We start from the raw sequence: 26,222 nt of genomic DNA on the forward strand, positions 1-26,222 counted from the left end.
TGCTAATTCTCTAGGTCCCGCTCCATCCGTTCGGCCGGCTTCCTCATATCGCGAAATAAACTTGTTGATTGGTATGTTTGTTCCATCAAAAAATAAATCTTTATCAATAGGTTTAATTTTAACTATTCGAGCTCCAGGTACCGGCGCCTCGTATCGCGGCATTTCCGCCTCTCTTTCCAAAAAAGGAAGAAACTCGGCATCATCAGAGTCAGGGCTTCTAGCCTATTCACGTATATCCTCCGCGTGATCTAAGGGATGGAAGGACGCGGCAGATGACGGAGGAGCTGGATTTTGAAATTGACCAGGATTAGCGTATAAATTTATTGGTGGAGGTTGAGGTTCCATTCTAAATTCTTATATCTGTATCTAGTTTGAATAGATTTTAATTAATCCAAGTTTATTAAAATCACAGAATCACCACGGGCAAGTACATGGTTTTGGCCTGTGTTCTTTAGCAAAAAGCCCCCAAATGTTGAAAAATAATCCCCAAACTCCTGGAGGGAGCCTCGGATTGACCTTCCAGCCAGTGCAAGAGCAACAGGCAAAAAAAGGCCGGTCAAAAATGATATCAAGAAGGCCCTAATCAAATGATTAGTGGGCTCCAGGGAGGGGGTAGGACGAAACCGGATCCCCTGGGGGGGAAACACCCCTCCCCCTCCCCTATTAAATAGCCGGCGGGTTGCCACCCAAGGAAACTCGACGCTGATAAACAAACCCTATTCAATTTCTTCGGCGTCGTGGTATTTTCCTCGAAGAAGGGGTTATTCCTTGCTGGATTGGATGAAAAACGCTCACAAGACGCTTCGCGGGTCTGTTTGCGCTTGATGCGCTATGGGAAGGATGAAACAAGCCCCTCCTACTTCAGAAATACGACACCCATTTATGGCGTCGGGCTCAGTAACCTGACATCAGGAGGCGTGGGTCGTCTCGGCCCTGGATTCCATTTGCTTTTTCAACTGGCGACAAACACTGGTTTCGAGGGTGCGTACCAAAAGGGACGCGAAGAGATAAACTTACATGACAACGCTTCCTGCGCCTCTCGTATCATATTGCGGGGCTTGTAGTCATGAGTTGGGGTCGGACTTGCAACAGAATGCTTCAGGAAAAATTTGATTCAACCCTATTGTTTCACTCGGCTATGTACATACGCAAACAGCAGTGGTTGGTTGAACTTGACCTTTTCAGGTAAGCAGCGCAAGTTTTCTTCTCCCCTCACTCCTGCTCCCCACCTCAACGTCTATAATCAGTTCCAGCCCTTTTGCTTGCTCAAGCAGTGGTAAGTTGTCCCTCATCAAACTTCTGTGCGAGCTGCCGATCCCTGATTCTCTCATGATTGCCCCGTGCGTCCGATTGTCTTCAGGTGATTCATACGACGAAAGGGGTGCCGTCCGATCAGCCGCCGTCAAATCAACCAAAACACCCGTCGCGGTTTGCCCTCAACCCAAGAAGTCCATTCCTGGACAGCAGGCAAAGCGGGACCTGATTACCCGTCCCGCGACGCTTCGCGCAAGGTTTACGGCGGCCAGCCTGTCGGCGCTGATGCTGAAGTCATCGGCCCCAACCCTGCCGGATAAACCAAGCAAGGACACGATGACCAAGCCGAGCGTTAGTCCCTCGACTCACATGCCATACCTGAGTTCCTCTGCTGAATGCTGTGAGATCATCCCTCCCTAAAACACAGGTCGTGGTGGTGTCCGTGAAAGACGTGGGGCTAGAGGCCGCGGTCCCCGCTGTGATCATGGTAAAGGACGTGATGAGCATCCCAATCGCCAGAGCACAACTGGAAAATAGTCAGCGCCTCTTCATACCCCATTTGAGCTCTCTCAACTGGAATTGACTGGCCAAATTGATACTATCTCCTGCTTCTATAACAATAACAACAGGAAAGATGCTGCTGGATGGGGTGTTGAAGAAGGCAAACAAGAGCTGCAAGCCAAGACTGGAGGCTTTGGCGATGCTATGGTACATGTAAATTTTTTCTTCATATTTCTGTGGCACCGCGTTTGCAGTCCGCATCCTCAACCACTAAGCCTGCTTGATCTCAAAAAGGCTGCCTTGACCCCTGGGAAAGCTGACCATGGGTCGCTGCTGTAAGTACATTTGATTGTATGCCTTGTTTGCTCGCATACCAGAAGGCCGCGGCCAATGATGCTGACCCAGCTGCCAACAGAGTGTCACCAATTATAGCGCAGACGCTTAAACAATGGAGAGAATATTGTTGAATCTGCTGATGCCCTCATTACTCTCCATGAAATTTGATTGTTTTTAAAGGGGGATATTTCTAAAAAACTGGCCAGTATCCCATACAATGATCAACTCTCAGTTGTCCATGCTAAAGCCATACACTTGGTGGCTCTGTTGAGAATGTTTTGCCCTGGCTGATTTTTTTGTAGTTATTAAATTTGCTCCCCAGCAAGTATTTTTCATGATACACTGGGCCCAAAGCAAAGGCAATGTGCACACATTGGCATTGCCTCTGTTTTTGGACCGGTGATATTAGCTAGAAGCAGTGTGATTGTCCGGAAGTTTAATGATGCTCTGATGGTCACCGAGGGAGACAGCCTGAAGCGGTGAGCTTGCAACTCTGTCTGAATGCCAGTGACATATTTCACATGAATCTAATACAGCAAGGGCTGTCCTTGCAGGCATGACACATGACCTTGTACTTGTCCCCCTGCTGAATGGATCGCAGCAGACACCAATTCCACTTCCTGCATTCATAGAAAGGGGAACTTGCTGCTGCCTGATCATTCCCCTCCAATCCATTCTGGCTGGTGCTTGCCATGATTGGCTGCACCACAGATTCTTTCCAAAAGTGAGGGGAGAAAGGAGGTGGACACACTCTTCCTTTTACCAGGAGTAGAGAAGGGCAACTTGCTTCATTTCTGCGCAGTATCAGGTCCAACAGAAAGGCAATGGCTGATTCTTTGAATAATATTTTATGCAAGACTTGATCAGCGGTGGGTAGTTACGATACGCTACGATAACCGCTGTTATCCGCGTAGCGTAACTCTTGCCGTTACTGCGCTCAGGCGTTAGCGCTAATAGTAAATGTAAGAGCCGAAGCTCTTCACTGAGCTATGGCGTTGGCACAGGGGAGACACCGTTCTCCTGAGTTCTGATACCAACGTCGGGCTTGATTGCAAATGGGGAACTAGCTCAGAGAGACAGTCAGTCAGGGGTTGGGTCTCTGCTATATACAATGGGTCTCAAGGGGAAGGAAGAGGAGAATGGAAACAAGAGAAACTTAACTAGCTCAGAGAGACAGTCAGTCAGGGGTCGGGTCTCTGCTGAGCTAGGAGGAGCGGTGACGGCGGGACTATAAGGAACTGTTGTTGTTCTGGTGACATGTTTGTGAACTCCATAGCGTCCGCGGCGCGGGGGGTTTACAGTCTCCCCCCCTATAATAAATAAGGAAGAGTGGAGGAAAGAGTGAGAAGAAACAGAGGAGGAGGGCAGTTTTGGCTGGGAGGGAGAGTTTATGTAAAGGGCGGGAGAGGCAGAAGTTTGAGGTTGGGGAGATGACAGCGGGAGTAGTGTTGACTCTGGTGGGGTCGGTGGGACGGGAAGGGAAGGCGTGGGGCAAACAAAAAAAGTGGGCACTGAGGAGTGTAGCTTGATGGTCAGGAATTTGTTGTTATTGAGCGTCGGTAGCCGTGTCTTCCGTACTGTGTCAAGGGTACCGCGTAAGCATCTACCGGCATGGAACTGATGGAGCACTCGGGCTGGATTCTTATCGTGGGTTGGGTGAGAGGGGACATACCCCTCATCTCCGGAAGCGTCCACTGCAAAGCCTTGAGTCAACTCGTCGAACAAACCTGTGTCGAATAATGGAACATTCGCCTCCATCGCTTCGCCCTGCCAGAAAAGCCTCCGCTCCAAGTCGAGCAGCTCTGCCGTGGCCGCTACCTGTGCCTGAGTGGGCAACAATTCCGCTCCGTCGTTCATCTGTAGCGTAGCCTCGACATCCGTCCGTAGCGTAGCCTCGATATCCGAAAGTGAAGAGATCGCCGCCGTATAGTAATCCTCGTACTCCATCTCTGTCGGAGAGCCACGATCCTCTTCCACTCCGGCTACTCCTGCCGGTTTCCCCACTGGCCGGCCCGGCTGTGCGGAAGTCAAACGCTGTCCCATCGCCTGTGCTTTCGTCCAGGCCTTGGGGGCCACATAATCCGCGGGCTTCGGGGGGACGATGAAGCTGGTGGGAATCTTGCCAGGACCGCGGTAGACTGGTACGGGACAAGTGCCAGCTGCGTAGCCACAGTGCTGCTTGCAATGATGGCACTTACCGAGCGAGTCGAGGTAGGAGTGGATCCGCCAGACGTACTCTTCCTTGGGCAGATTCGGAACGGCCGAGGTGTTCGCGGTTTGTTGGGAACCGCCGGATGACTGGCCAAAGCGATTCTTGGCGGTTTTCTTGGGGAGAGCCTCATAACACGCGCCGACCCGTTGGACGAACTCTTTAAATTTGAAATCCTTCTGTTTGAGGAGGTCCAGTTTGTAGACCTCCTGTTCAAGTTCGTTTGGGGCCTTCTTCAGGTGTAGAACTGAGTTGGGGGGGCATTGGTAGCCCTGCGGAGGCAGTAATGTGACCGTGTCTTCCAGTGGGCAAGTGAGAAAAGCGCTTCGTACATCTAGCTGGTGTATTTTCAGTCCATGGTTTACGGCAAACAAGATTAGAAGTCGCAATGACGCAGCTTTGCCTGTCGGGGCGTAGATCACGTTGAAGTTTCTTCCGTGTATTTGTCGGAAACCTTGCGCGCAGATGCGTGCCTTGAACTCTATGACCTCGTTTGAGGCGCCTAACTTTCGTCTGTATGCCCAGGTGGAGGGGATGGGCTCATCTGATGCGAGCCGCTGACGGACTACCCAGACCTGATGTTTGAGCATGTTCTTGATTTCCTTCTGCTCGGCCTCGGTCCAGCAAATTTGATCGGAACTATTCATGGCCTGCTTATGATTTTTTGGGTCAACTTCAATCTCGATCAGAAATGCTTGGCGAGATCGCTTTCCGTGAATTATGTTAGCGGCGTCAATTCCGCTAGATATCTCCTTTGGTGGGGGCGCCGTTGTCCAGGCGTACCTTTGGGTTCTAGGGTGTTGTTGCTCGCGTGATTCTTGGGGAGCAGAAGAGTCAAGGGGTTGAGGGTGGCTTGAGGGGGTTGGCGAGCGGATGCGTTGGATGATCCGAGATATGTCCTGTTCTTCTTCTTCTAGCTCGCTAGCATCGCGGGCCGCCTCAAGGTATTCTTGCAGTGATTCCTCCTCGCTGAATGGTAATGGATCTTGTGAGTTGAAGCTAGGTAGTTTATCCGAGTTCATGAGTAGATGGCTTTTGTTTAGCGCCGGACAGTCGGGGAAGTGGGCTTCATCGAAATGTACATGTTTGGCCGTCAGAATTGCTTTATCTTCAATCCGGTAAACCCTATATGACGAGTAATCATTATCATATCCCAGAAAGACTCCTTCCCAAGCGATAGAGGAGAACTTGGTATCTCTCTTTTGTTTTGGCTTGACGATCCACACTCGACAGCCGAATGGACGGAAGAAGGTGATGTTGGGCTTTGCTTTAAACATCAGCTCGAGCGGCGATGCCTTGCTCCTGGCGAGAGATGGTAGGCAGTTTGTCATTGCTGTTGCGGTCTTGACCGCCTCGGCCCACCACTCCGGTGCCAGATTTGCTTGCATCATTAGACACCTTGTCATGTCGATGATCGTGCGGTTGGCGCGCTCGGCCATGCCGTTGTTTTGCGGAGTGTACGCGGGAGCCACGTTGTGTTGGATTCCTTCTGCTCAAAGATGTTCTCCCAGCGTGCTGTTGACAAACTCTCCTCCGCCGTCCGATATGAGCTTCTTTAGTTGAAATCCAGTTTGCTTCTCGAAAAATGCTTTGAAGTCAAGAATGGCCTGGTTCGCTTGGCTTTTCTCTTTGAGGATTGTGGTGTGTATGTACCCCGTGAACTGATCTACTAAGGTGAGGAAGTATTGGGCTCCTCCGTTCGTCGGGGGAGATATGGGTCCAACCAGGTCGCAGTGAATGATAGAGAGTGGGGCATCTGTTGTTTTGAATTTACCTTTGCATGGAATCCGGGTCAGCTTGCCTTTCATGCAGGCGGTGCACGAGTGGGTTTTGGTGAGGTCTGGTTTGTCAGGTACGACTTGCGCGATTCAACTGGAGCTTGCATGACCTAACCGGTTATTCCATTTCTGGAACTCTGAAAGCTGAGGTGCGGCTACTGTTGCCATGCCGACGGCCGGCTTAGAGGAGGGAGTAGCACCGACGATCTCTAGAAGGTCGTTGTCTGTACTGACTTGGAACACCTTTTTGTCATCCAGCTGAACCTCGAAGACGCCGTTGCGCTCGCTGATGAGTGCTCTGTGGCTCATGAGTTGGACCATTGACACCAAGTTGCGGGTGAGCTTTGGCACGAAGAGGGCGTCGGGTAGGTCTAGAGTTTGGCCGGACAAGAGGTGAAGTTGGGCTCTTCCTCTGGCTACTGCGATGAGCTCGGATTTGCCGCTACCCGTTACAATGCTGATATGGACTGGGGTGGTGTGGCTGAAGTAGTCCAGGGAGTTGAGCATATGATTGCTCGCTCCCGAGTCAAGGATTGTTGACAGTGGGCTGCCGGGTTTGGTGGTGTTGTAGGTAAAAGAGGGCTTGGCTATCGACGCATGATGCGCTTCTTCCTCTTCATCTTCGGCTTCCTTGGCATTTGTGTGGTAGGAAGTTTGTTGCCTCTTTGGATTGCGTTCTGGCTGAGGCATGAGGGGCTTGTCTGGCGGGCGAGAGGTCGGATGAATAGTCCAACAGTCTGCTTTGACATGTGAGGTAGCTTTTGGGTTGTGCTTCCCGTGGCTACACCGAATGATTCCTCCCACAGAGCCTCCGGGGGGCCCACCTTGTCTTCTAGGCTTTCGAGAGGGTCCGGTGGCAAGAGCTGTCGAAGTAGAGGTTGGTTCAGTGTCATCGACGAATTTGCGCTTGGTTGCCGTCTCGTGACGTCCGATGTCTCGTAGCTTGGCTATGATTTCCTTGGGTTTCGCCAACGCCTTGAGATCGGCGAAAAGGGCTTGCATGAGCATGGGGCGTCGCTTTGTAATTTTTCCGACAATCCCGCATCCGACCAGAACTTCCGGTACTTTTAGGCCTAACGAGCTGAATTCAGCTAAGCTCTCTTCCATTTCTACTATGTACGAATTAAGGTCTTTATTGTACTGAATGTCTAGCCACTTGTTCCATACTTGGAACACAGAGAGTAAGGAGTCGGAGGCGTAGATCGTCTTGATATTGGTCCAGATAGCAAATGGGTCCTTTTCGTTATCGTCATTTATGACGCTGGTGAAGATAGCGTTGGATATCGCTTCGCTTAGAATTCCGCAAGTCCTGAGTGCTCCCTGCAGCTCGTCGTCGTCGGGATCTTCTGACAGTGGTTCCTCGATGTAGGTTTCAAGATGACGGGGACGGAGGTGCATTTTGATCTTCCTTTCCCAGAGTGGGAAGTTTGATCCGTCGAACTTCGGGACATTGACGTGGTCCTTGTCGGGGCTGTAAGCGTCGCTCTTAGCTGGGATGGGGGTTCGTACGACGCCTTGACTTGGGCCTTGATTGCGAGTGTTTGCCATCCTGGCCTGCCTTCGGTTGCTTGTGGAGGTGATTTAATTGAGCGGGGCCGAGACTGTAAATCTGAAAATTTTAGAGCAACTGAAGGGTTTATTTCTATTAGAGCTCTGTATATACAATCGCATTGACAACATATGATTATGATGTGAGTAGAGAGATAAGACCGGGCTTGTACCTGAAGGCAGGGCAGGAGGTGCCCGGGTACTGGGTTGAGTGCACGCTTGTGCCGTCTTCGTGCGTTAAGGGGTGTTCTATTGAATCCTGCACTCCAATGGGCACAACCAATGTTAGTCTCTCTATGCGATGAGTCTGTCTTCTGGTCTATTCCCACTTATGGGTGTAAGCCGAGTTACTGAAGTAACTTCGTCTTGTCTTGTCTGTACGGGTCTATACGCTCTTGTTCTGTTTGTTTAGGAGCAGTTTTGCAACGTTAGTTTTTCTTTGTTTTGTGCTGTGCTGTTTGTTTGCTATTTCTGTGCTTACGCGTAACCGGTGCCTCAGACGATAGTCTTGAGAGCAGGTCTGCCTGGGTTCTGGATCCAAGTCGTTCCGCGAGAGTTCTACAAGTGAACACAATAAAGTCAGCCTTAAGATTAAGTCTGCTTTTCGCTACTCTCGGGACGTACAAGGTTCTGGTTTGCGTTTGGGCTTGTCTGGGGGCTGTGACCGTTAAGGTTCTCGCTTGCTCGGCATCTGCGGTCGACGGGGCGATACACAACAGTTAGCTTTGCCGTGGTTAGGTCTTGGTCTGGACTGCAAAAGGGGTCTAACCTTTTATGGCAGCTGGGCTTGCGCCTTGGTCTAGCCGCGCGAGCTTCCTAGGAGGTTGCTGCGGGTTTGGGTCTGATCCTGATTTCCTACACTCCCGAAGAGCTGGACACATTCAGCTTGCTGGGGGGACTCCTCGGCAAGGGATGTCATTCTAGCTCGCTGGGTGGGACGAAAGGATCCCAGCGAGCTCGAGCTGGGTACATATATCCAACTCGTCGAAAGGACTCCGCCGAAAGGACTTCTTGACAAGGCAGCCAGGTTTACAGCTGAGCCCCGACCGCCAGTCGGGTATACCTGACTATGCGACACAGTCGGATGGGCCGCGGGACACGCGTCAGTCAACGCTGGCGCCGGCGTTGGCATCTGTGGTGCGGGGGGAGATATATAAACATCCTCCTGCTCACTGACTCAGTTGGATAGTCAGGTATACCCGACTGGCCTTGGTCGGGGTCCAGCCCTACCATGAGGGTAACATTAGCGATGGGGCATAGCCTTATATTCTGTATATTTTGTATCATGCTCCGTGTATGGGAGCGGAGGGGATGAGACACAGGGCGGGACGGACGATTGGGGAAGGGTGATGGCAAGTCTAGCATCTTGGGGGTCGGTTGTGGCACAGTTGGCGGCCCAACACCGTGAAACAGTGATTCTTCCTGAAACTTGGCATGTATGGCGGATGAGATCAATATCAGCCTGGCAAGTATGGCGGGCCAGGGGCATGTTATGAGAAAATTGTGGCAAGTTTGTCATTTCAAGGGGCGGGAAATCAGGGTTTTTGATTTCTTATGGCAAGATTGGCGCGTCAGGGCCTCCATAGTTGGAAGTAGAAAATGGAAATACCAAAAGGTAAGTTGGATTTACAATTTTTGAAAAAGTGGCAAAAATTAAAAATCGTAACTCCTCTCTCCGGCGCCCAAGCCCCGCCAAAATTTACAGAGGGAAGAAAAAAATCTCAAGGGCACATGGTGAGCTGCATGGCATTAGCACACATCAGGAATGGGGTGTGCTACGGTGCGCGCATTTTGCCCGGTGTCCTACTAAGGAACACCACCAAAACCATAGCCACGGTGCCCCAAAGGGTCCCAAAATTTTACAGTGCACATATTAAGCTCTGAAAAGAATAGGGTTAGCTGCATGGCATGATTACACCCCAGGAAGGTGGTCTGCTACTGTGCACCTATTTTGGCCAGTGTCCTACTAAGGAACACCACCAAAACCATAGCCATGGTGCCCCAAAGGGTCCCAGAATTTTAAAGTGCACAGAAAAAGCCCTGAAGTCAATGTTTTCAGATGCATGGCATTTTTACACCCCAGGAATGGAGTGTAATACTTGTGAAACCTCTGCCCTCCCTGAGCTTTCACAAGACAAGATTACATAAGCCTAGCCTACATAGTCTCAGCCTTTCCCCCTCCTTCCTAGCTTGGTAGAATTCCCGGACTGCCTTCATTACATTCTACCATGCTAGGTAAGCAACTTCAGTTCCTTCTTTCCCTTTCCTTTCCTCCTCTCTTTCCAGACTGCTCTTTTAGATACTGATACGGATTGCCTTCATTACATTCTACCGTGCTAGCAATACACACTCAGGTTCTAGAATTCTCCCTCAAGGCTGATCCTCAGCCTTGTTGTACGGACTGCCAAACAGATGAGTGAAGAGCCTCTCAGCTCTTACACTACTGTGTGTGCATTTTGGCTGGTCTCCTACTAAGGAGCACCACCAAAACCATAGCCACGGTGTGGCGATTTATATGGGGCTAGAGGCGTAAAATGTCCGCTCAAACACAGCACGTGCGGGAATGCAGTGGGGCGGCTGAGCAAATGCTCAGTCTACATATCCAAACAACGGGGATAAGCATGCATGCTAATGCCTCTGATATGTAGACTGAGTGGAACCTTGAATGCACTGCTGAGAAAGTACGCGGGAAGTCTGCAAATGGGGACTCGTCAAGGGATGAGGGAGCCGGGGTTTGAGCCACAATCTGGACAAGCGGTAACAGCTCTGTTTATGAAGCTTAGGGCAAAAACCCGTCAAAATTAAGGGTTTTGGGCCCTAGCACTATAACTGTACTGATTTAAACACTAGTAATGTAAATTACTAAACTTGTTACGTGGTAAATAAGGCCACTACAAGGGTTTTAAACACTCTTTAAAAAGAGGAGGATTTATTATGTAATTGTCAATATATCCAAGTTTATTAAATACACAGTTTTGCCAGAATCCTGAAAAAAAAAATCAAGGGTTCCCCCTGTAAATACACAAAATAAGAAAAAAAATCAAGGGTTTTGTTGTACAAAAAAACAATCTAAAATTTGTAACTTTTCCTCAAACAATATTACACATCAAAAAAAAATTACAAAGCACTCTAAATTCTCAACCAGCCTTCCAACATCGGCAAAGCCGTGTCCACAGGCGCAACACCCAGCCCGTGTCAAGCGCACGGTTCAAAAGTGATGGACGTGAAGGCCCCCGGCCCGCAGCTAAGGCTACGGACCCGTGGGGGGCCCACTCTTTGCCCCTCAGACTGCGCATGTGCAACAGCGGAGGGGTTGAGGGCAATGGATAGCTGGAATTTCAGCATCTCCAATCGCCCTGGGGAAAACAAAACCGTTGAATCCAGCTATTTAAGCTCCTGTGGTGCGTTCCCCACAACTCCAGTTGCCATTGCTGTCTCGTGCACGCGTTTCTATCCCCGTCACCTGCACCGCAACCATTGCCATCCCATTATAACCGAACCCCTGCTCCACATACACTTGCAATATCTTGGCAGCGCCACCGTTCCAGTCCTTTGTTGAATTGATGTAGCCACCATTGTCACCAAGCCAACTCGCCACGCTCATCTCCATTCGTTGGTATTCCAGTATCCGCTTCCTTTTTATGTACCTTGGTCATTGTGGACATTTTGTCACCTGGAGGCAACCGGACCACATTTCAACTGATGTAGCTTACGGTCAAACTAGGGCGCTCAAGCATCACATTGACCCAGCCGCTATTGTCACCAAACCAACTCGCCCCGGCCATTGCCATTTTCATCCCCATTTCTCGGTACTCCAGTATCCATTGATGGATCTGAACAGCCCTTCAAGTAGAACATGAAAACTATGCGCAATGCAAACCACATTTCAACTGTAAACGTGTACCGGTTTTTTTCTTTGGCCTGCCATTCCCCACTAGGGCAGTTGTTGCGTTGTTTTTGACCGAAAAAAAACAGGAATTTACACAGCCAATAAGCAAACTACCCAGTCTTTATCAACCACGGCGATTTTAGTTCGCGATTAGTTTGATTACACCCAAGTAGAACTAATGTTTTCCGCTGATTGCCCCAAAGGAGACCCAAACGGAGCCATCGACGAACAGGCCCATCAGGAGAAAGCCATCAAACAGGCTCAGAAGAAGACCGGTGCCAAGACGGCGGCGGACATCTGGTCTCGGCCGCGTCTGCCACTGAAGAAGAAACTAACGGCTTCCAAGCAACCCCAGCAGGAAGCAATCACCAGGGTCGACAAAGAGGAATCAGGAGGAGCAGAAGGCCAGACAATTGACAACAAGCAGCTCGCAAACCAGACCAGTCTCTTGCCCCCTCCATCACCCTTGAAAACCCAGACCGATCGACCGAGTAGTAATAGAGGTAACCATACCAGGAGCAACACGACCTCGCAAAAGCACACAACCTCGCAAAAGCTGCATGATCTGGGAGAAGGATGTTAAGTTGATGATATGAATATTTAAATTTGTGCGATGAATATTTCTATTTCTATTTACTAAGTCTGTTGAGCTGAGGCTACCAGACTGTGCGATGTATATACAATGTGATGATGATAATGATAAGATGTGATGATGATGAGAGTGAATGAATGAAAGGAACAACTCTGCTTGGCTTCATGCCAGTGTCTATTTATACCAACGCCCACCATTGGTGGGTATGCACAAGCCCACGAGGACCTCCTCGTCTATTAAAGCATTTAAGTATAGATGCTTTCTCAGTGCTACTCACTGGTCGCAACCTGTACTTTCCAAGCGTTATTCGACGCCTCTTGGGTATCGCGGACTCAGCCCAATGAGCTTTCCTCTTACGTGCATTTAATCTCATTGCCGCTTTTACTTTTCTCGCGATATCCTTTGCATTCATGTCTATATGCTCTGATAGCTCTTTCCTTGAGCTTTTATCTTGCTGGTTCGCTTTCCGCTGTTTGTATTGCTTTTGGCGTTGACTGAAAGCCATCCAAACATGCTCCGCATGTTCCAATTCCTGTAGTTCGGGGAGTCGGGGATCGTCAATGTCAAGCTCACACGTTCGCGTGATCCTCGTATCTTGTGATATGCTCTGTGACACTTCTTCCGGTGATCGAGTTGAGAGCACACAAAGACTGGCGGTAGCTTGTTGCTCAACACACCCCCTTGCTCTTGGCTCGATCATCGACAATGGCAAAAGTCCCATCATTGACGAGAACTTTGTGTGTTTTTCCCGATCCAACGCCTTGGTGAATATGTCCGCGATCATATCTTCTGTTGGTACGTATTCAATACTAATTTCTCGATTAATCACAAGATCTTTGGTGAAGTTATAATGTACTCCAATGTGTTTGGTTCTGGAATGATACACCGGGTTTTTTGCTAACTGTATTGCCCCTTGATTGTCTGACCAGACTCTTGTTTTCTCGGGGACGTTTCCGTGTACATCAAATGTCAACTTCCGTAGCCACTGCGCCTCTTGTGACGCTGCTAAATATGCTCGATACTCGGCTTCCGTTGATGACGAGCTTGGTCCTCCTAGCTTCTCACTCCTCCATGACACAAGTCCGCTCCCACAATGGAAACTATACCCGCTGGTTGACAAACTCTGGTCGTCTTCGGCCCAGCTCGAGTTGACATATCCAATTATTTCATGCCCGCTGTTTGGTTGGTACAATATTCCCCAGTCTTGCAATCCTTTAAGGTATCTGACAACTCTTTTGAACGCGGCCCAGTGTATATCATCCGGACCTTCCAAAAACTGTGACAGTTTTCCCACAGCGTAGGTTATATCCGGTCGGGTGCACTGTGATAGATAATTCAGCGAACCAATAGCTGATCAATAGTCGAGTCCTCGCTCTTTGAATCTTGCGGCTTCCTCTGGTGACGACTTAGTGAGTTTGACATTAGATTGCATTGGCGTTCCGGTTGTCTTACCATCTTCTAAGCCGTATTCTTCAACCAGGGTCTTAATGTAATGTGCTTGATTTATGAACATTCTGTTTCCGTCAAGGCAATCTATCTTCATACCAAGTATGTGTTGGGCTATTCCCAAGTCTTTGATTTTGAAATCTTTGCCTAGCTTACTGATGAGTTCATCTGTGTTATTTCCGACTAGTATTAAATCGTCAACCCATGCAAAAGCTAAATCTCCTTGGTTCGAAATCAATAGACAAGGGTCCGCATCACTGATTCTGTACCCGTTCTTGATAAACCAATTAGTCATGGTGGTATACCATCCTCTTGCCGCTTGCTTCAGTCCGTAGAGTGTCTTTTTTAGTTTTATGACAAATCGGTTGGGTTCATCAATAAGCGATCTGGCCAAGTCCTTTGTGTAAGCTTCCTGTTTTGTTTCTTTTAGCCACTCGACAAATCCCTCAGGTAAGCTGATATAAACCGCTTCGTTGTCTTCTAACTTTGAATTAAGGTAGGCCGTGGCAAAATCAGCTTGCCTTGGCTTGATTCCTCTCTGAGTCGCTTGGTACAGTATGTAGCGCATGGTGCTGAGTCGCCCAGTAGGTGAGAATGTTTCTTCATAATCGATTCCTTCTTTTTGCTTGAATCCTCTAGCTACGCACCTTGCTTTGTATCTTTTTAGTACCCCCTCAGTGTCGAATTTCTTGTTTAATACCCATCGAGTATTGATCAATGTTTTGGTTTTATCCCGTTCTTCTTTAGGTACTATATCAAAGACTCCGTTTTCGATGATAGAATCAAGCTCAGTGAATATGGCTTTTCTCCATAACTGCCATTCTGCCGAGTTCTTTGCTGTTTTGAAGCTGTCTGGGATGACTGCATTTTCTTTTACAAATGTTTGTAACGCCATCGCTTCGAAAAACAGATCGTCTTTGTTTTCCTCCTCGATTTCTGCTTTGATAGCAAGGTATGTTACCCAATTTCCATATCTTTCGACTGGTTTCTTTTCTTGTTTACTCATTCGGGTGTTTTGATTAACGGGTTGGCTATAAATCATTTCATTTTTACTACTTTCTTCCCCCCCTTGATTTATAGTTGGTTGCTCTGGCTGTTCCGTGCTCTGCTCCTCTTCTGCGTTGCTTGTTGTTCTGGTTGGTTCTTCTGGTTGCTCTGTGTTTTGTTCCTCCCCGGCCTTGCTTGCTTCAAACTCGTCGAGGAATATCTCGCCGGTATCGCCACCAGTTAGCTCAAACGACACATCCCTGGACCTAACGACCTTATTTGTCTCGGGATCCCAGATGCGGTAGGACTTCATTTCCTCGTCGAACCCAATCAGTACTCCTTTACGACAACGTGGATCCAGCTTTCCGACAGATGCATAATGATGTATGCTATAAAACACTTCAGTGCCAACAGGTTTAATGGCATCGAGTTTGGGATCAACTCCCCACATGCGACGGTATGGATTTGTCTTCTGATTACGGTTGTACAGAAAAACGGCTGTTGATACCAATTCAGCCCAGAGGTTCTTTCCCAAACCAGCATCGATACGGATGGTCCGGGCCTTCTCCATGATGGTCCTGTTCATCCGTTCTGCCGTACCGTTGTGTTGGGGGGTGTTCCTAGTAGTAACAAGGTGAGATATACCCTTTTCCCCAATCCACGCTTTCATGTCTTGATTCAAAAATTCTCCACCTCCCTCAGTGATGATGCGCTTGACCCCTTTCTTGTTTTTGTTTTCTATCTGGTTAACAATGAATTTTAATTCTTGTTCCGCTTGACTCTTGACCTTCAGTATCCTTAACCAAGCATACTGACTAGCTGTGTCAACCACCGTGAGAAAATATCTGGCCCCACCTAACGAAACGGGATCAATCGGTCCCACAACATCTGCTGATAATTCTTCTCCGGCAACGTTAGTCCTTTCTCTATGGTTTGCAAACGGCTGTCGTGTTTGTTTACCTAGTCGGCATGACTGGCAATCCTGCTGACCTCCCGGGTGTCCTAATCTTCGGTGTTCTTCCATGGATATCTGGCAGGTGTTTTGTTTTCTTTCTAATCTCGGAAAAGGTAAACGATTCTTGATTTTTCCGAAAAACAAGTTCTTATTGTTTATCCTGACTTCAAAATTATCGCCTTCGGTTTTCACAATTTGGGCTCCTTTATTCCAGAGCGCAGTTTGGGATATCAAGCAGTACGGCAAAGATGGAACATGGTATGCATTACGAAGAGTGATAGTATTGTTGTCGGCAGTAAGTACAACGTCTCCTCTTCCTACAATCTCAACGCTCCTTCCAACCTCGCCGATTTCTACCTTCCCAATGTGATCTGTATAATTAATGAAGTCTTCCTTTTTATTAAACATATGGTCGGAAGCCCCAGAATCGAGAATGATCGCGTCTCCTGGTGCCATAACGTGGTTGGCGGATATAACCCCGGTCATAGCTTGATGCTCGGTCATGGCCTGATCGATTTTCTCTTGACTGTAGAATTTGTCATCTCCTAGGTCCCCAAAGATCTCGATTTCCATCGCAATTGGGTCATAGAAGCTTATCTCCTCTTGATCTTCTTCTTCGCTGATGTCCTTTACTGCTAAGAAGGATATGCTGATACCTTCTGTTTCTCCAACATTAGCTCTGGGTGGTGCATATTTATAGTTAGTCCAGGGCTTTCGACACTCCTTGGCTGAGTGGCCGATGATGTCACAATTGTAACACTTGCCCGCTCGTTTTGCCGTTTGTTGGCCGACCATCACCACTTTATCCGCTTTCTTTAACTTGAACTGTAAGTAGTCTTTCTCGATTTTATTTATAACTTCTTCAGTTTTCAATGTGCCGCTGTCTTGGATGATAATGCGAACCAATGATTCGAACTCCTTTGGTAATTTCTTTAGTATTAGTAGCGCCAAAACCTGTTCTTTGACGTCCAATCCTGAGGTGCGGATCTTGCTGATACCGTTACGTATTTCTTTAACAAATTCTTTAGTTTCTTTGAATTCAAGGTCTATGAATTCTCCTAGTGCTAGCATTTGATGATGGGCCTCGCTGCCCGCGTATTTCTTTTTAAACAGCTCCCAAAGCTCGAGGCCTTCGCCTTCCTTATCGGTCCCAAGCTCGCTGTTGACGATAGCGATATGCTCTTCGTCGAGGTGCTTCATTATGAGCACGTATAACTTCATGTTCTTTTCCGCAGCGCCTTCGACCGGTTGCCGCTTGATTAGAGGTAAACACCCTAGACTGTACATTTCCGCACGCATCATGGTAGCCCATGTTGCGTAGTTCTTGTTGTTGAGTCGGTATCGCTTGGTCTCGGTGTTGCCTTCCATTTGAGGACCTTGGTTTGAGATATGCTGTTTTGATAAGCTGGTCTAAGCGAATAACCCTTGATGGTCCGTACTGATCCGTACTGATAATGTGTTAAGTTGATGATATGAATATTTAAATTTGTGCGATGAATATTTCTATTTCTATTTACTAAGTCTGTTGAGCTGAGGCTACCAGACTGTGCGATGTATATACAATGTGATGATGATAATGATAAGATGTGATGATGATGAGAGTGAATGAATGAAAGGAACAACTCTGCTTGGCTTCATGCCAGTGTCTATTTATACCAACGCCCACCATTGGTGGGTATGCACAAGCCCACGAGGACCTCCTCGTCTATTAAAGCATTTAAGTATAGATGCTTTCTCAGTGCTACTCACTGGTCGCAACCTGTACTTTCCAAGCGTTATTCGACGCCTCTTGGGTATCGCGGACTCAGCCCAATGAGCTTTCCTCTTACGTGCATTTAATCTCATTGCCGCTTTTACTTTTCTCGCGATATCCTTTGCATTCATGTCTATATGCTCTGATAGCTCTTTCCTTGAGCTTTTATCTTGCTGGTTCGCTTTCCGCTGTTTGTATTGCTTTTGGCGTTGACTGAAAGCCATCCAAACATGCTCCGCATGTTCCAATTCCTGTAGTTCGGGGAGTCGGGGATCGTCAATGTCAAGCTCACACGTTCGCGTGATCCTCGTATCTTGTGATATGCTCTGTGACACTTCTTCCGGTGATCGAGTTGAGAGCACACAAAGACTGGCGGTAGCTTGTTGCTCAACAAAGGAATCAAGGAGGTGGCCCATGCCGTCTGCTTCTTGATGATCTCATGCGCCTCCTCCGCCGCCGCCGCCGCCTCGCCCTCCGTCTCTACTCCCAACAAAACATCCTCCGCGCCCTCCCATCCAAACTCTCAATGACCACCTCCCTGCGCAAGAAATATAACAGGATCAAGCTCAAGATCACCAAACAAAACGCTGCGCAGCTCCAGGCCCAGCTCGGCGCCCAACTTCATTCCCAGCTCTTGCCCAAAATTGACCTCCGGAATCTTGAAAACAAGCAGCTGCTCCGGACTTGCAGTGCTCTAAAACTGCAGATCTTCAAGGTCAGTTTACCATCAACTTTTTCTTGCTAGAGAGAGAGAAAAACAAAAAGGTTAATATGTTCAGCGTCGGAAGATAGCCGCTATATGCGGGGTCATGTGGATGAGTTCATGCATTACTTGCCGGGCCAGGATGAGGGGCTGTTGGTGGGGCTGATAAGTCTGAAGGAGTACCAGGAGCATTGCGACCAAGTTGCAGGCTCAGCCTGTTGGGGTGGCCAGCTTGAAGTCCGTCTCCATCCTCTCACACCTCTCTCTCTCTCTCTCTCCCTTTCTCTCTCTTGCTAACACACCCAATCTGTCTTTTTCCGGGACAGATTCTCGTGCTCTGGAAGGTGCTGAAAGTGGCTATCCATGTTGTCCAATTGTTTCATCCTTCCATCAAAATATCTCACAAGTTCCTCAAACCCCGGGATAGCAAGGCCCTCACAATCTCATACCACCATAAATTGTGTGGCCTTTGAGAATTTTGTTTGATTCAGGTCACAAACACCTTGCATATGGCCCAAAATTTCACACGGAAACCCCTGCCATGTGCCAATATGTCAGTTCCAACATTTGACTAGAGGTGAAGAGATTTTTATTGCACAAACAATAAGAATTACAAAAATTGTGGAACTGTACGTAAAGAAATACTTATGGGCACAGGGTTAATGCTCTCCAAGTTTAAACTGTCTAGACTGTATATTTTCCAAAGGTTGCATGGAACAGAAGTTTTTGGAGTGTGATGTGGTTGCCTCAAAGAACCATTGTAGTGGATTGGGGTGCACCAACCCCAAGCATATTTGACCAGAGTTTGTAGTTGGAATGATGGATTGATCCAGCTTGCCAACATCTGAAATCTTCTCCTCTTGACATGGGTTTTTTGAGGTGCAACTATTTGAGATGAGGAAAGGGTTTTCCTGAATACTGTTTTATTGCTTTATTCACTCTCCACTTCTGTAATATTTCTTGAGAGCTTTTCAATGGAGAAGCAGAAAATAGTGTTGAAAAAAATGCTTGGTGTTGAACAGATAATCTTTGTGCTTTCTTCACTTCATCAATTTTCAAATATAATCTATTATGCATTATCAGCATGCTACTCCTTATGATCACCCAGTTTGAGAGCCATAATTATAAAGACTCTTTCTTCAAAAAGTAAAATTGTTTTTCTGACCATGGGATTTATCAAATGTGCTAGGTTTCAAGTAATATTTATTTAGAACACAAGCATATGAAGAAGGCAAAATCAGATATATTTATGAAAAAATTGACATGAAAAAAGTGGAAGCAGAGAATTCAATTTGATAGCTCTCATTTATCTAGCTGCAAGCATTATCCAGAGCAGACTTATGATATTGCAAGTCATAAAATCTTTCTGGATCAGTTAAATGAGTAATAACCAGTATTAGGGGACTTTACTAACATCCACTTTGATCAAACCATTTTCTGAACTCCTCTGTGTGAGATGTCCAAAAAATTCAACCATTTTGCCAGGAACAATACTGTCACTCAAAGCATCCAGTAAGTGGATATTCTTAGCAGTAACTTTAACAATGATACCCTGACTATCCAAAGTAAAATTATTGTGGGATGAGTTTCAACCTAATGGTTTATGTCCACTTGAGCTGGGGAGTAAATGTGGAAAGTAAATTCTGCAGCGGCGCAGCCGCATTGGCCTCTAGTAATTATTAATTACAGGGAATAAATTTGGCGTAAAAAGTAGGTGGTAAGCGCTTAAGCTGATTGGCTGCTTGTCAGAGGCGGAGGTCTTACGGCAACTACTTATAAGGATAAAGCTTGTAAATATGCTAATAAGGGATTTTTGATATTTAAAGGTTTAATCCAGTGGATTTTACGTGCAGGGGATGGTTTAAAGGGAAAAGGGGCTACAATAGTAGCAGGGGAGAATATTCACGGCAAACTTACGGTTTATGGGCGGTGAATGGTCTGGGGGATCTTTTCCTGAGGGCCAAATAGGTCTCTATTTATAGAGGGGACTTCAATGGGCGTAAACACTGAGTCCTTTTCTCCCTATGGGAGTATCCAGGGGTGTAGCCGTGAAAAGGGCTTGGCTGTGGGTAATTTAATTGTATTGTAATAGACTAATTTCCCTGACTCTGTCACATGACATGTTTATAACCAATTGTCATGTGAAAGAGCTTCAGTAGAAGTCTACATGATACTTTCACGGGGTATTTTTACACAAGTAATATTAATCATTAATGTACAACAGTTTAATTTTATGTACATTGTTTGTTTTACTAAATTTATGTATGTAATACTATTTCGGACCTACTTCGCGCAGCAGCGAAAAACTCTTCGCGCACAGAATTGACCGTCCCCCGAAGTCAAGCCCGCTGTGCGCGCAAGCCAAAAAATAATTCGCGCACAGCGACTTCCCCCGAAAGAAGGAGGGGATTTTTCTCAATTTTTTTTTGATTAATCAAAAGAGGGGGTCTTAACTGCCCTCTCCAAAAAATATTGGTTTTTTTGGAGGTGTCCTTGTCATGTAAAAAAAAAAACATAATTAATATCCAAACAAAAGGCACCCGCTACCCCGATAGCCCACCCCGGGGACTTTTCACCTGCTAATACTTAAGCGGTCGGGTACCCAGCCCCTCAAAAAGAAAGTTCGAGGGGCAGCAGCTCCGGGCCCGGCTATCCCCCAGCCGCCGTGCCGATGGCCGGCACAGGCCATCGAGCGGAGTTGCACACTCCCCCAATAACCGGCCGGCCAGCACACATGTGTGCATCTAGCACTATTTACCGGTCATCGAGGGGATTGTGTACTCCTCTCGATGGCCACTCTGTCCCCGTCATCGAGTGGAGTACATACTTCCCTCGATGACCGGGTCCGTTCCGGTCATTGAGGGGAGTGTTCACTCCTCTCGATGACCGGAGCAATCTGGTCATCGGGGGAGTATGTACTCCTCTCGATGACCGGGTCCATGCCGGTCATCGAGAGGAGTACATCCTTCCCTCGATGACCGGGTCCATTCCGGTCATCGAGAGGAGTACATCCTTCCCTCAATGACCGGGTCCGTTCGGGTCATCGAGAGGAATGTTCACTCCTCTCGACGACCGGAGTAATTGGGTCACTGAGGGGAGTGTACTCCTCTCCAGAGGAGTACATCATCCTTCCCTCGATGACCGAGTCCGTTCCGGTCATCGAGGGGAGTGTTCACTCCTCTCGCCAACCGGAGCAACCAGGTCACCAAGCTCCGGTCGTTGAGAGGAGTGAACATTCCTCTCGATGACCGGAACGGACCTGGTCATCGGGGGAAGGATGTACTCCTCTTGATGACCGGCATGGACCCGGTCATCGAGAGGAGTACATACTCCCCTCGATGACCAGATTGCTCCGGTCATTGAGAGGAGTGAACACTCCCCTCGATGACTGGGACGGATCCGGTCATTGAGGGAAGTATGTACTCCCCTCAATGACCGGAACGGACCCGGTCATCGAGGGAAGTATGTACTCCACTCGATGACCGGGATAGATTGGCCATCGAGAGGTATACATAATCCCCTCAATGACCGGTAATTTGTGCCACATGCACGCATGTGCTGGCCGGTCATCGGGGGAGTGTGCAACTCCGCTCGATGGCCTGTGCCGGCTATCGGCACGGCGGCTGGGGGATAGCCGGGCCCGGAGCTGCTGCCCCTCGAACTTTGTTTTCGAGGGGCTGGGTACCCGACCGCTTAAGTTTGAGCAGGTACAAAGGCCCCGGGGTGGGCTATTGGGGTAGCAGGTGCCTTTTTTTGGATTAATATTATGATTTTTTTTTGCATCACAAGGACACCTTCAAAAAATCCAATATTTTTTGGAGGGGGCAAGTAAGACCCCCTCTTTTTATCAATCAAAAAAAAATCCGGAAAAATCACCTCCTTCTTTCGGGGGAAGTCACTGTGCGCAAAGTATTTTTTGGCTTGCGCGCACAGCGGGCTCAACGTCGGGGGACGGTCAATTCTGTGCGCGAAGAGTTTTCCGCTGCTGCGCGAAGTAGGTCCGTACTATTTTTGGGCGCTTTCTGGGGCCAATTCTTATTTATATAATTAGTACATGAAGGAATAGGAATAAGGGGGTACTTTAAGTGGGTGACCCCCCTTAATTTATGATGAGGAATCTGATTCTGCAATAATAATTTAATAATAATTATTATTTACTAAGTTATTGCAGTCTTTTGGATACTTGATGTATCTCTAAGGCTGACAAGCGGACTTAGCGGGATAGTCGGAGTAGGACTTTGGGGGATCTCACAGACGGACTGAGTAGTGTGGACCGGCACTGCGTGAACTGGGGCAGTGGAAGCGGATGACATTGGTGTGGACACACCAGGTAGAGACTGGGGTTGGAGGCTAGTCAGAGGGTGCGGGAGAGCAAGCGTCGGAGATGTGCTAGGCTGGAAAGTGATGCATGCGGAGTTTGACAAGGGCGGGAAAGGAAAGAGGGGGGCAATGTTGGCTGGGAGCGCAGTTATGTGAGTGGAGGGAGTGGAGGGAGTGGAGGAACTAGGACATTGGGGGGCTTTTCTCTTTGGATCATCATTGATCTTGCTATCTTACTATCTTACTACGGATATTACGGTATTATTGTAGTTGGAGAAATTCTTGCGGAGCTTGTGCGTATTGCTACAACGCAGAGAGTTTTTACCACTCAAACACATTCTTACTTACTTGCGGAGTTTTGCTACCTGCGGACAGAACAGATGAAGCTTACACAGACTAGGCAGGTCATATCAGGCTCATTGCGGAGTGCTGAAGAGATCTTTACGTCGCAGAAACCCAGTGCTGGTGACCATTCAAACCCGGAGTTATCTTAGAGGGAGGTTTAGTGCCAATTCTCATCAGGCGACACAATTTTATCTTGACAACAGTGCCCCAAAGAGTCCAAAAATTTTACAGTGCAGAGATTAAGCTCTGGGAAAAACATGATGATCAGCTGAAAGCAATGGTGGGCCAGATAGACTAATCGTAGCATTAGTGTGGCGTGGTGTAGCTGAATTGTGCTAACTTTTAGCATAGCGTTAGCGGAATTGCACCGTCTCCGAGCTAACCCTACGCGCACAGGGTGCGCAGCTAATTTAGCTGTTAGCGTAGCGTTAGCGCAGATGCAAGAAATTGCACTAACACTACACACAGAGGGCGCCAAAGAGCGCGCGCTACTGTACAGCGCTTTTAGCGGAAAAAAGGCCTGTTTTTCCGCTCAAAGAGCTGTAGCGCAGCGTAGCGTAGCTTAGCGACTTTAGCGGTGCGCTAAAACTAACAAAGAATTGGCGCGCTGTTAGCGCCACTGAAAATTAACGCAGCGTAGCGGCGCTAACGCTATTCAAAATTGGCAGGCGCTTTTTGCCGCTACGCTAATGCGTAGCGCTGAAATAGAATAGCGGCCCACAGTTGCTGAAATCCATTAGAACACCCTAGGAATGGGTTTGGATAAGGCTTTGGTGGTGTTACTTAGTAGGACACCTGCCAACATGCGCTCACAGTAGCACACACCATTCACTGCAAGAAAAAATCTGGGAACTGCTTGCAGTTGAGATGCAAGAGCTCAAGGTAAGCTGTGCCTCATGCAAGAATCAAGCACTGGTTGATTCCATGCACATTGTATAATTTATGCAAGAGTGAGTCTGAGGTAAAAAAAACTGAGTACATGCAGGCTCCAAAATACTGAGTTGATACCTATGCAAATTGCCCTTTCATGTGAAAATTGCCCTTTCATGTGAAAATTCCCCTTTCATGTGAAAATTCCCCTTTCATGTGCACATACCCTATTCATGTGCAGATTTCCCTTCTTTATGCATTTACCCCTTTCATAATGTGTACATACCCCTTTATGTGCGCATACCCCTTTCATGTGTGTGTATCCCTCATGTAGAGAATGTCAAAACGGACCTGGGTATAATTTACACCGCCGGTACCCGCATGTTTTTTTCCAAAAACAGGCACCCGGCACCGCCTGGCGGGTACCAGAGGTCTTTTAGGCGGGTACCAGCGGTACCCGCCAGCTTTTTTTCATCAAAAAGGTCACCAAGAGGTTTCCTTGATGACCGGAATGGACGCGTCATCAAGAGGTCCTCCCCTCGATGACCGCAACAGGTTGTTCATTGAGGGGAGGACCTTTCAATGACCAGAAAAGCAATGACCGACCTGTTCCGGTCATCAAACAGGTTGGTCATGGTCATTGAGGGTGCTCCCCCAACAACCAGCACGCACTTGTCATTGAGGGAAGTGACAACTACCCTCGATGATTGCACCAGGGACCGTCCTTGATGACGGTCCTGGCCAATGACCAGTTTATTGTCAGTCATTGAGGGCAGCTCAGAGCGGGCCAAGGGGCGGGGGGGGCGGGGGTTACCCAATTAACCCGGCGGGGGAAAGCGGTACTTGGGGGCGGTACCCGGGTACTGCACCGCTTTTTCGGAAAAAACGGGCACCCGGTGTGGTGCTCCATTCCAAACCATAAGTAGTATTTTATTGCTTTCCTTTACATATATTCATCATTACATTGCCTATTACCCCATCACCCCTTCACAAAAACTTCATTATTATTGCATATTCAGATTCTACGCCAAATTTCACCTATAGTCACTCATACATAGTACCCCCTTATCTTCAATGGTTCAGTAGTTATATAAGGATATAAGACTTACAGAAACCCTACAGTCTTCATTAGTTACAATAATCATTTCATTAGTAACCTACTTGAATCATTACAGTACATTCCTTTTACATAGTTATTCTCACATACTAAATCCTTTACATACATTGCTCATCATGTACTATGCCTATTGTACACATTACATCATTGGATCTGTGCTTACCCTTTTCAGTAGTGCTCATCATTACAAGTTGTTACTATGTTCTCATCACTCTTCCCCATTCGTACATTCTTTTATTCCCATAACCAACATTCCCCTTTCAGCATTGCTCATCATTACATACTGTTACTATGTTCTCATCACTCTTCCCCATTTGTACATTCCTTTATTCCCATAGTCAGAATGCCTCCACTGTCTGTGCTCATCCTTTCTTCATATAAGAACTGTCCTTCCCCCCTCACTTGTACCCTATGCAGAGAACTATATGCAGAATTTATAGATAATTTTAGATACAGAAATTATAAGTGCCCATTCTCATCAACCCCTTGCCATTAAACCTTGCCATTGCATTCCCCTCTCTCATCACTCCTCCAACTCTCTTACCCTCAGTAGTCAGTATTTAAAGCTCATAGTACTAGCTCCTAAGATCAAGCAGAAATCAGCCACACCTTTTTATTCTTTTTCTTAGTGTTACTCTCATCCCCTCAGCATTAGTCAGGAAGGAAGCCTCATCAGCACCCTTGCATAGCTTACATTAGTACTAGTGTTGCTATCCATTTCCCTTCCAAGCTCTATTCTCCCCCTTGAGTAGTTCCACAAGTGGTGTCGCAACAGTGGCCTTTCTATACTTCAGATATCTTCAGCTCTAGTAACACTCTTACCATCAGCTACATACTACTTCACCTACACTCCTCATACTCCTTTCTTTACAAATCAACTCCCTGCTTTTAGAATCAACTTCAACCAACAGTAACACTATCAGCATCTCCACTATCAACCTTCAACACCCTTCAGATTTAGAGTCAACTTATCTGCTTCAATCATGTCTGCCCAAGGATCTCCCAACACCAATGTTGCTCCCAGTCTTTACCCTCCAGTGGATCCATCCAGTAATGCTGCAGTTCAGGACTCCACCACTTCCAACACTGGTCAGACTCAGGTTCCTCCCAATGGTCCAGGTTATCAACCTTCTTCCAATGCTCCAGATCCCCAGGGTTCTTCTACTCCACAAGTCAACTCCAGTTCTTACAGACCTCCACCTGGACCTCAGACTTCCAGTATCCCTAGATACACAGGATATAGAGATACCAATCAGCTTTCAGAAGATTCAGAAGATTTAAATGCACCACCACCCCGCTTTCCCAGGTTCCAGCGCCAAAGGGATGACTCAACACACTCTACCAGGTCCAACACTCACTTTTTAAATAGGGAACCAGCTATGCCTAGGTATGAGGATCCTGTCAGCAGAGGAGTAAAGATCAAACCCATGGACAAAGAGCTCTTCTTTGATGGAACCAACATGCCTGTGGAGAAGTTCATTAGAAGGTATGAAAGTGCTGGAAGAGATGATGGTGCTAACTCTAAGGAACTGGCTGGACAAATCATTGCTTTTATCAAAGGGTTGGACCTTAAGGATGAAGTGGAAGACATGTCAGGCCATGAAAACTTGGATTGGGAA

At 47.5% G+C, this 26,222-nt stretch overlaps 3 protein-coding genes across 3 annotated transcripts; all 3 read left to right on the forward strand.

The window, feature by feature from the left end:
* Positions 1 to 1,138: 1,138 nt before the first annotated feature.
* Positions 1,139 to 1,972, forward strand: PtA15_3A37 (uncharacterized protein; the record flags this gene model as incomplete). Its single annotated transcript, XM_053167342.1, has 5 exons — positions 1,139 to 1,185; positions 1,248 to 1,276; positions 1,361 to 1,605; positions 1,682 to 1,790; positions 1,884 to 1,972. The coding sequence occupies 5 exons, from the start codon at positions 1,139 to 1,141 to the stop codon at positions 1,970 to 1,972; spliced, it is 519 nt and encodes a 172-aa protein (XP_053018229.1).
* Positions 1,973 to 11,693: 9,721 nt separating this feature from the next.
* Positions 11,694 to 12,010, forward strand: PtA15_3A38 (uncharacterized protein; the record flags this gene model as incomplete). The annotated part of the gene is made up of 2 exons (XM_053167353.1): positions 11,694 to 11,958; positions 11,994 to 12,010. The coding sequence occupies 2 exons, from the start codon at positions 11,694 to 11,696 to the stop codon at positions 12,008 to 12,010; spliced, it is 282 nt and encodes a 93-aa protein (XP_053018230.1).
* A 5,764-nt stretch (positions 12,011 to 17,774) lies between these two features.
* On the forward strand, positions 17,775 to 18,424 carry PtA15_3A39 (uncharacterized protein; the record flags this gene model as incomplete). The annotated part of the gene is made up of 2 exons (XM_053167364.1): positions 17,775 to 17,963; positions 18,278 to 18,424. 2 exons carry the CDS (start codon positions 17,775 to 17,777, stop codon positions 18,422 to 18,424), a joined length of 336 nt encoding a protein of 111 aa, XP_053018231.1.
* Between the last annotated feature and the right edge of the window lie 7,798 nt (positions 18,425 to 26,222).

Source organism: Puccinia triticina, chromosome 3A (assembly GCF_026914185.1).
Source record: "Puccinia triticina chromosome 3A, complete sequence".
Classification (NCBI taxonomy): Eukaryota; Fungi; Basidiomycota; class Pucciniomycetes; order Pucciniales; family Pucciniaceae; genus Puccinia; species Puccinia triticina.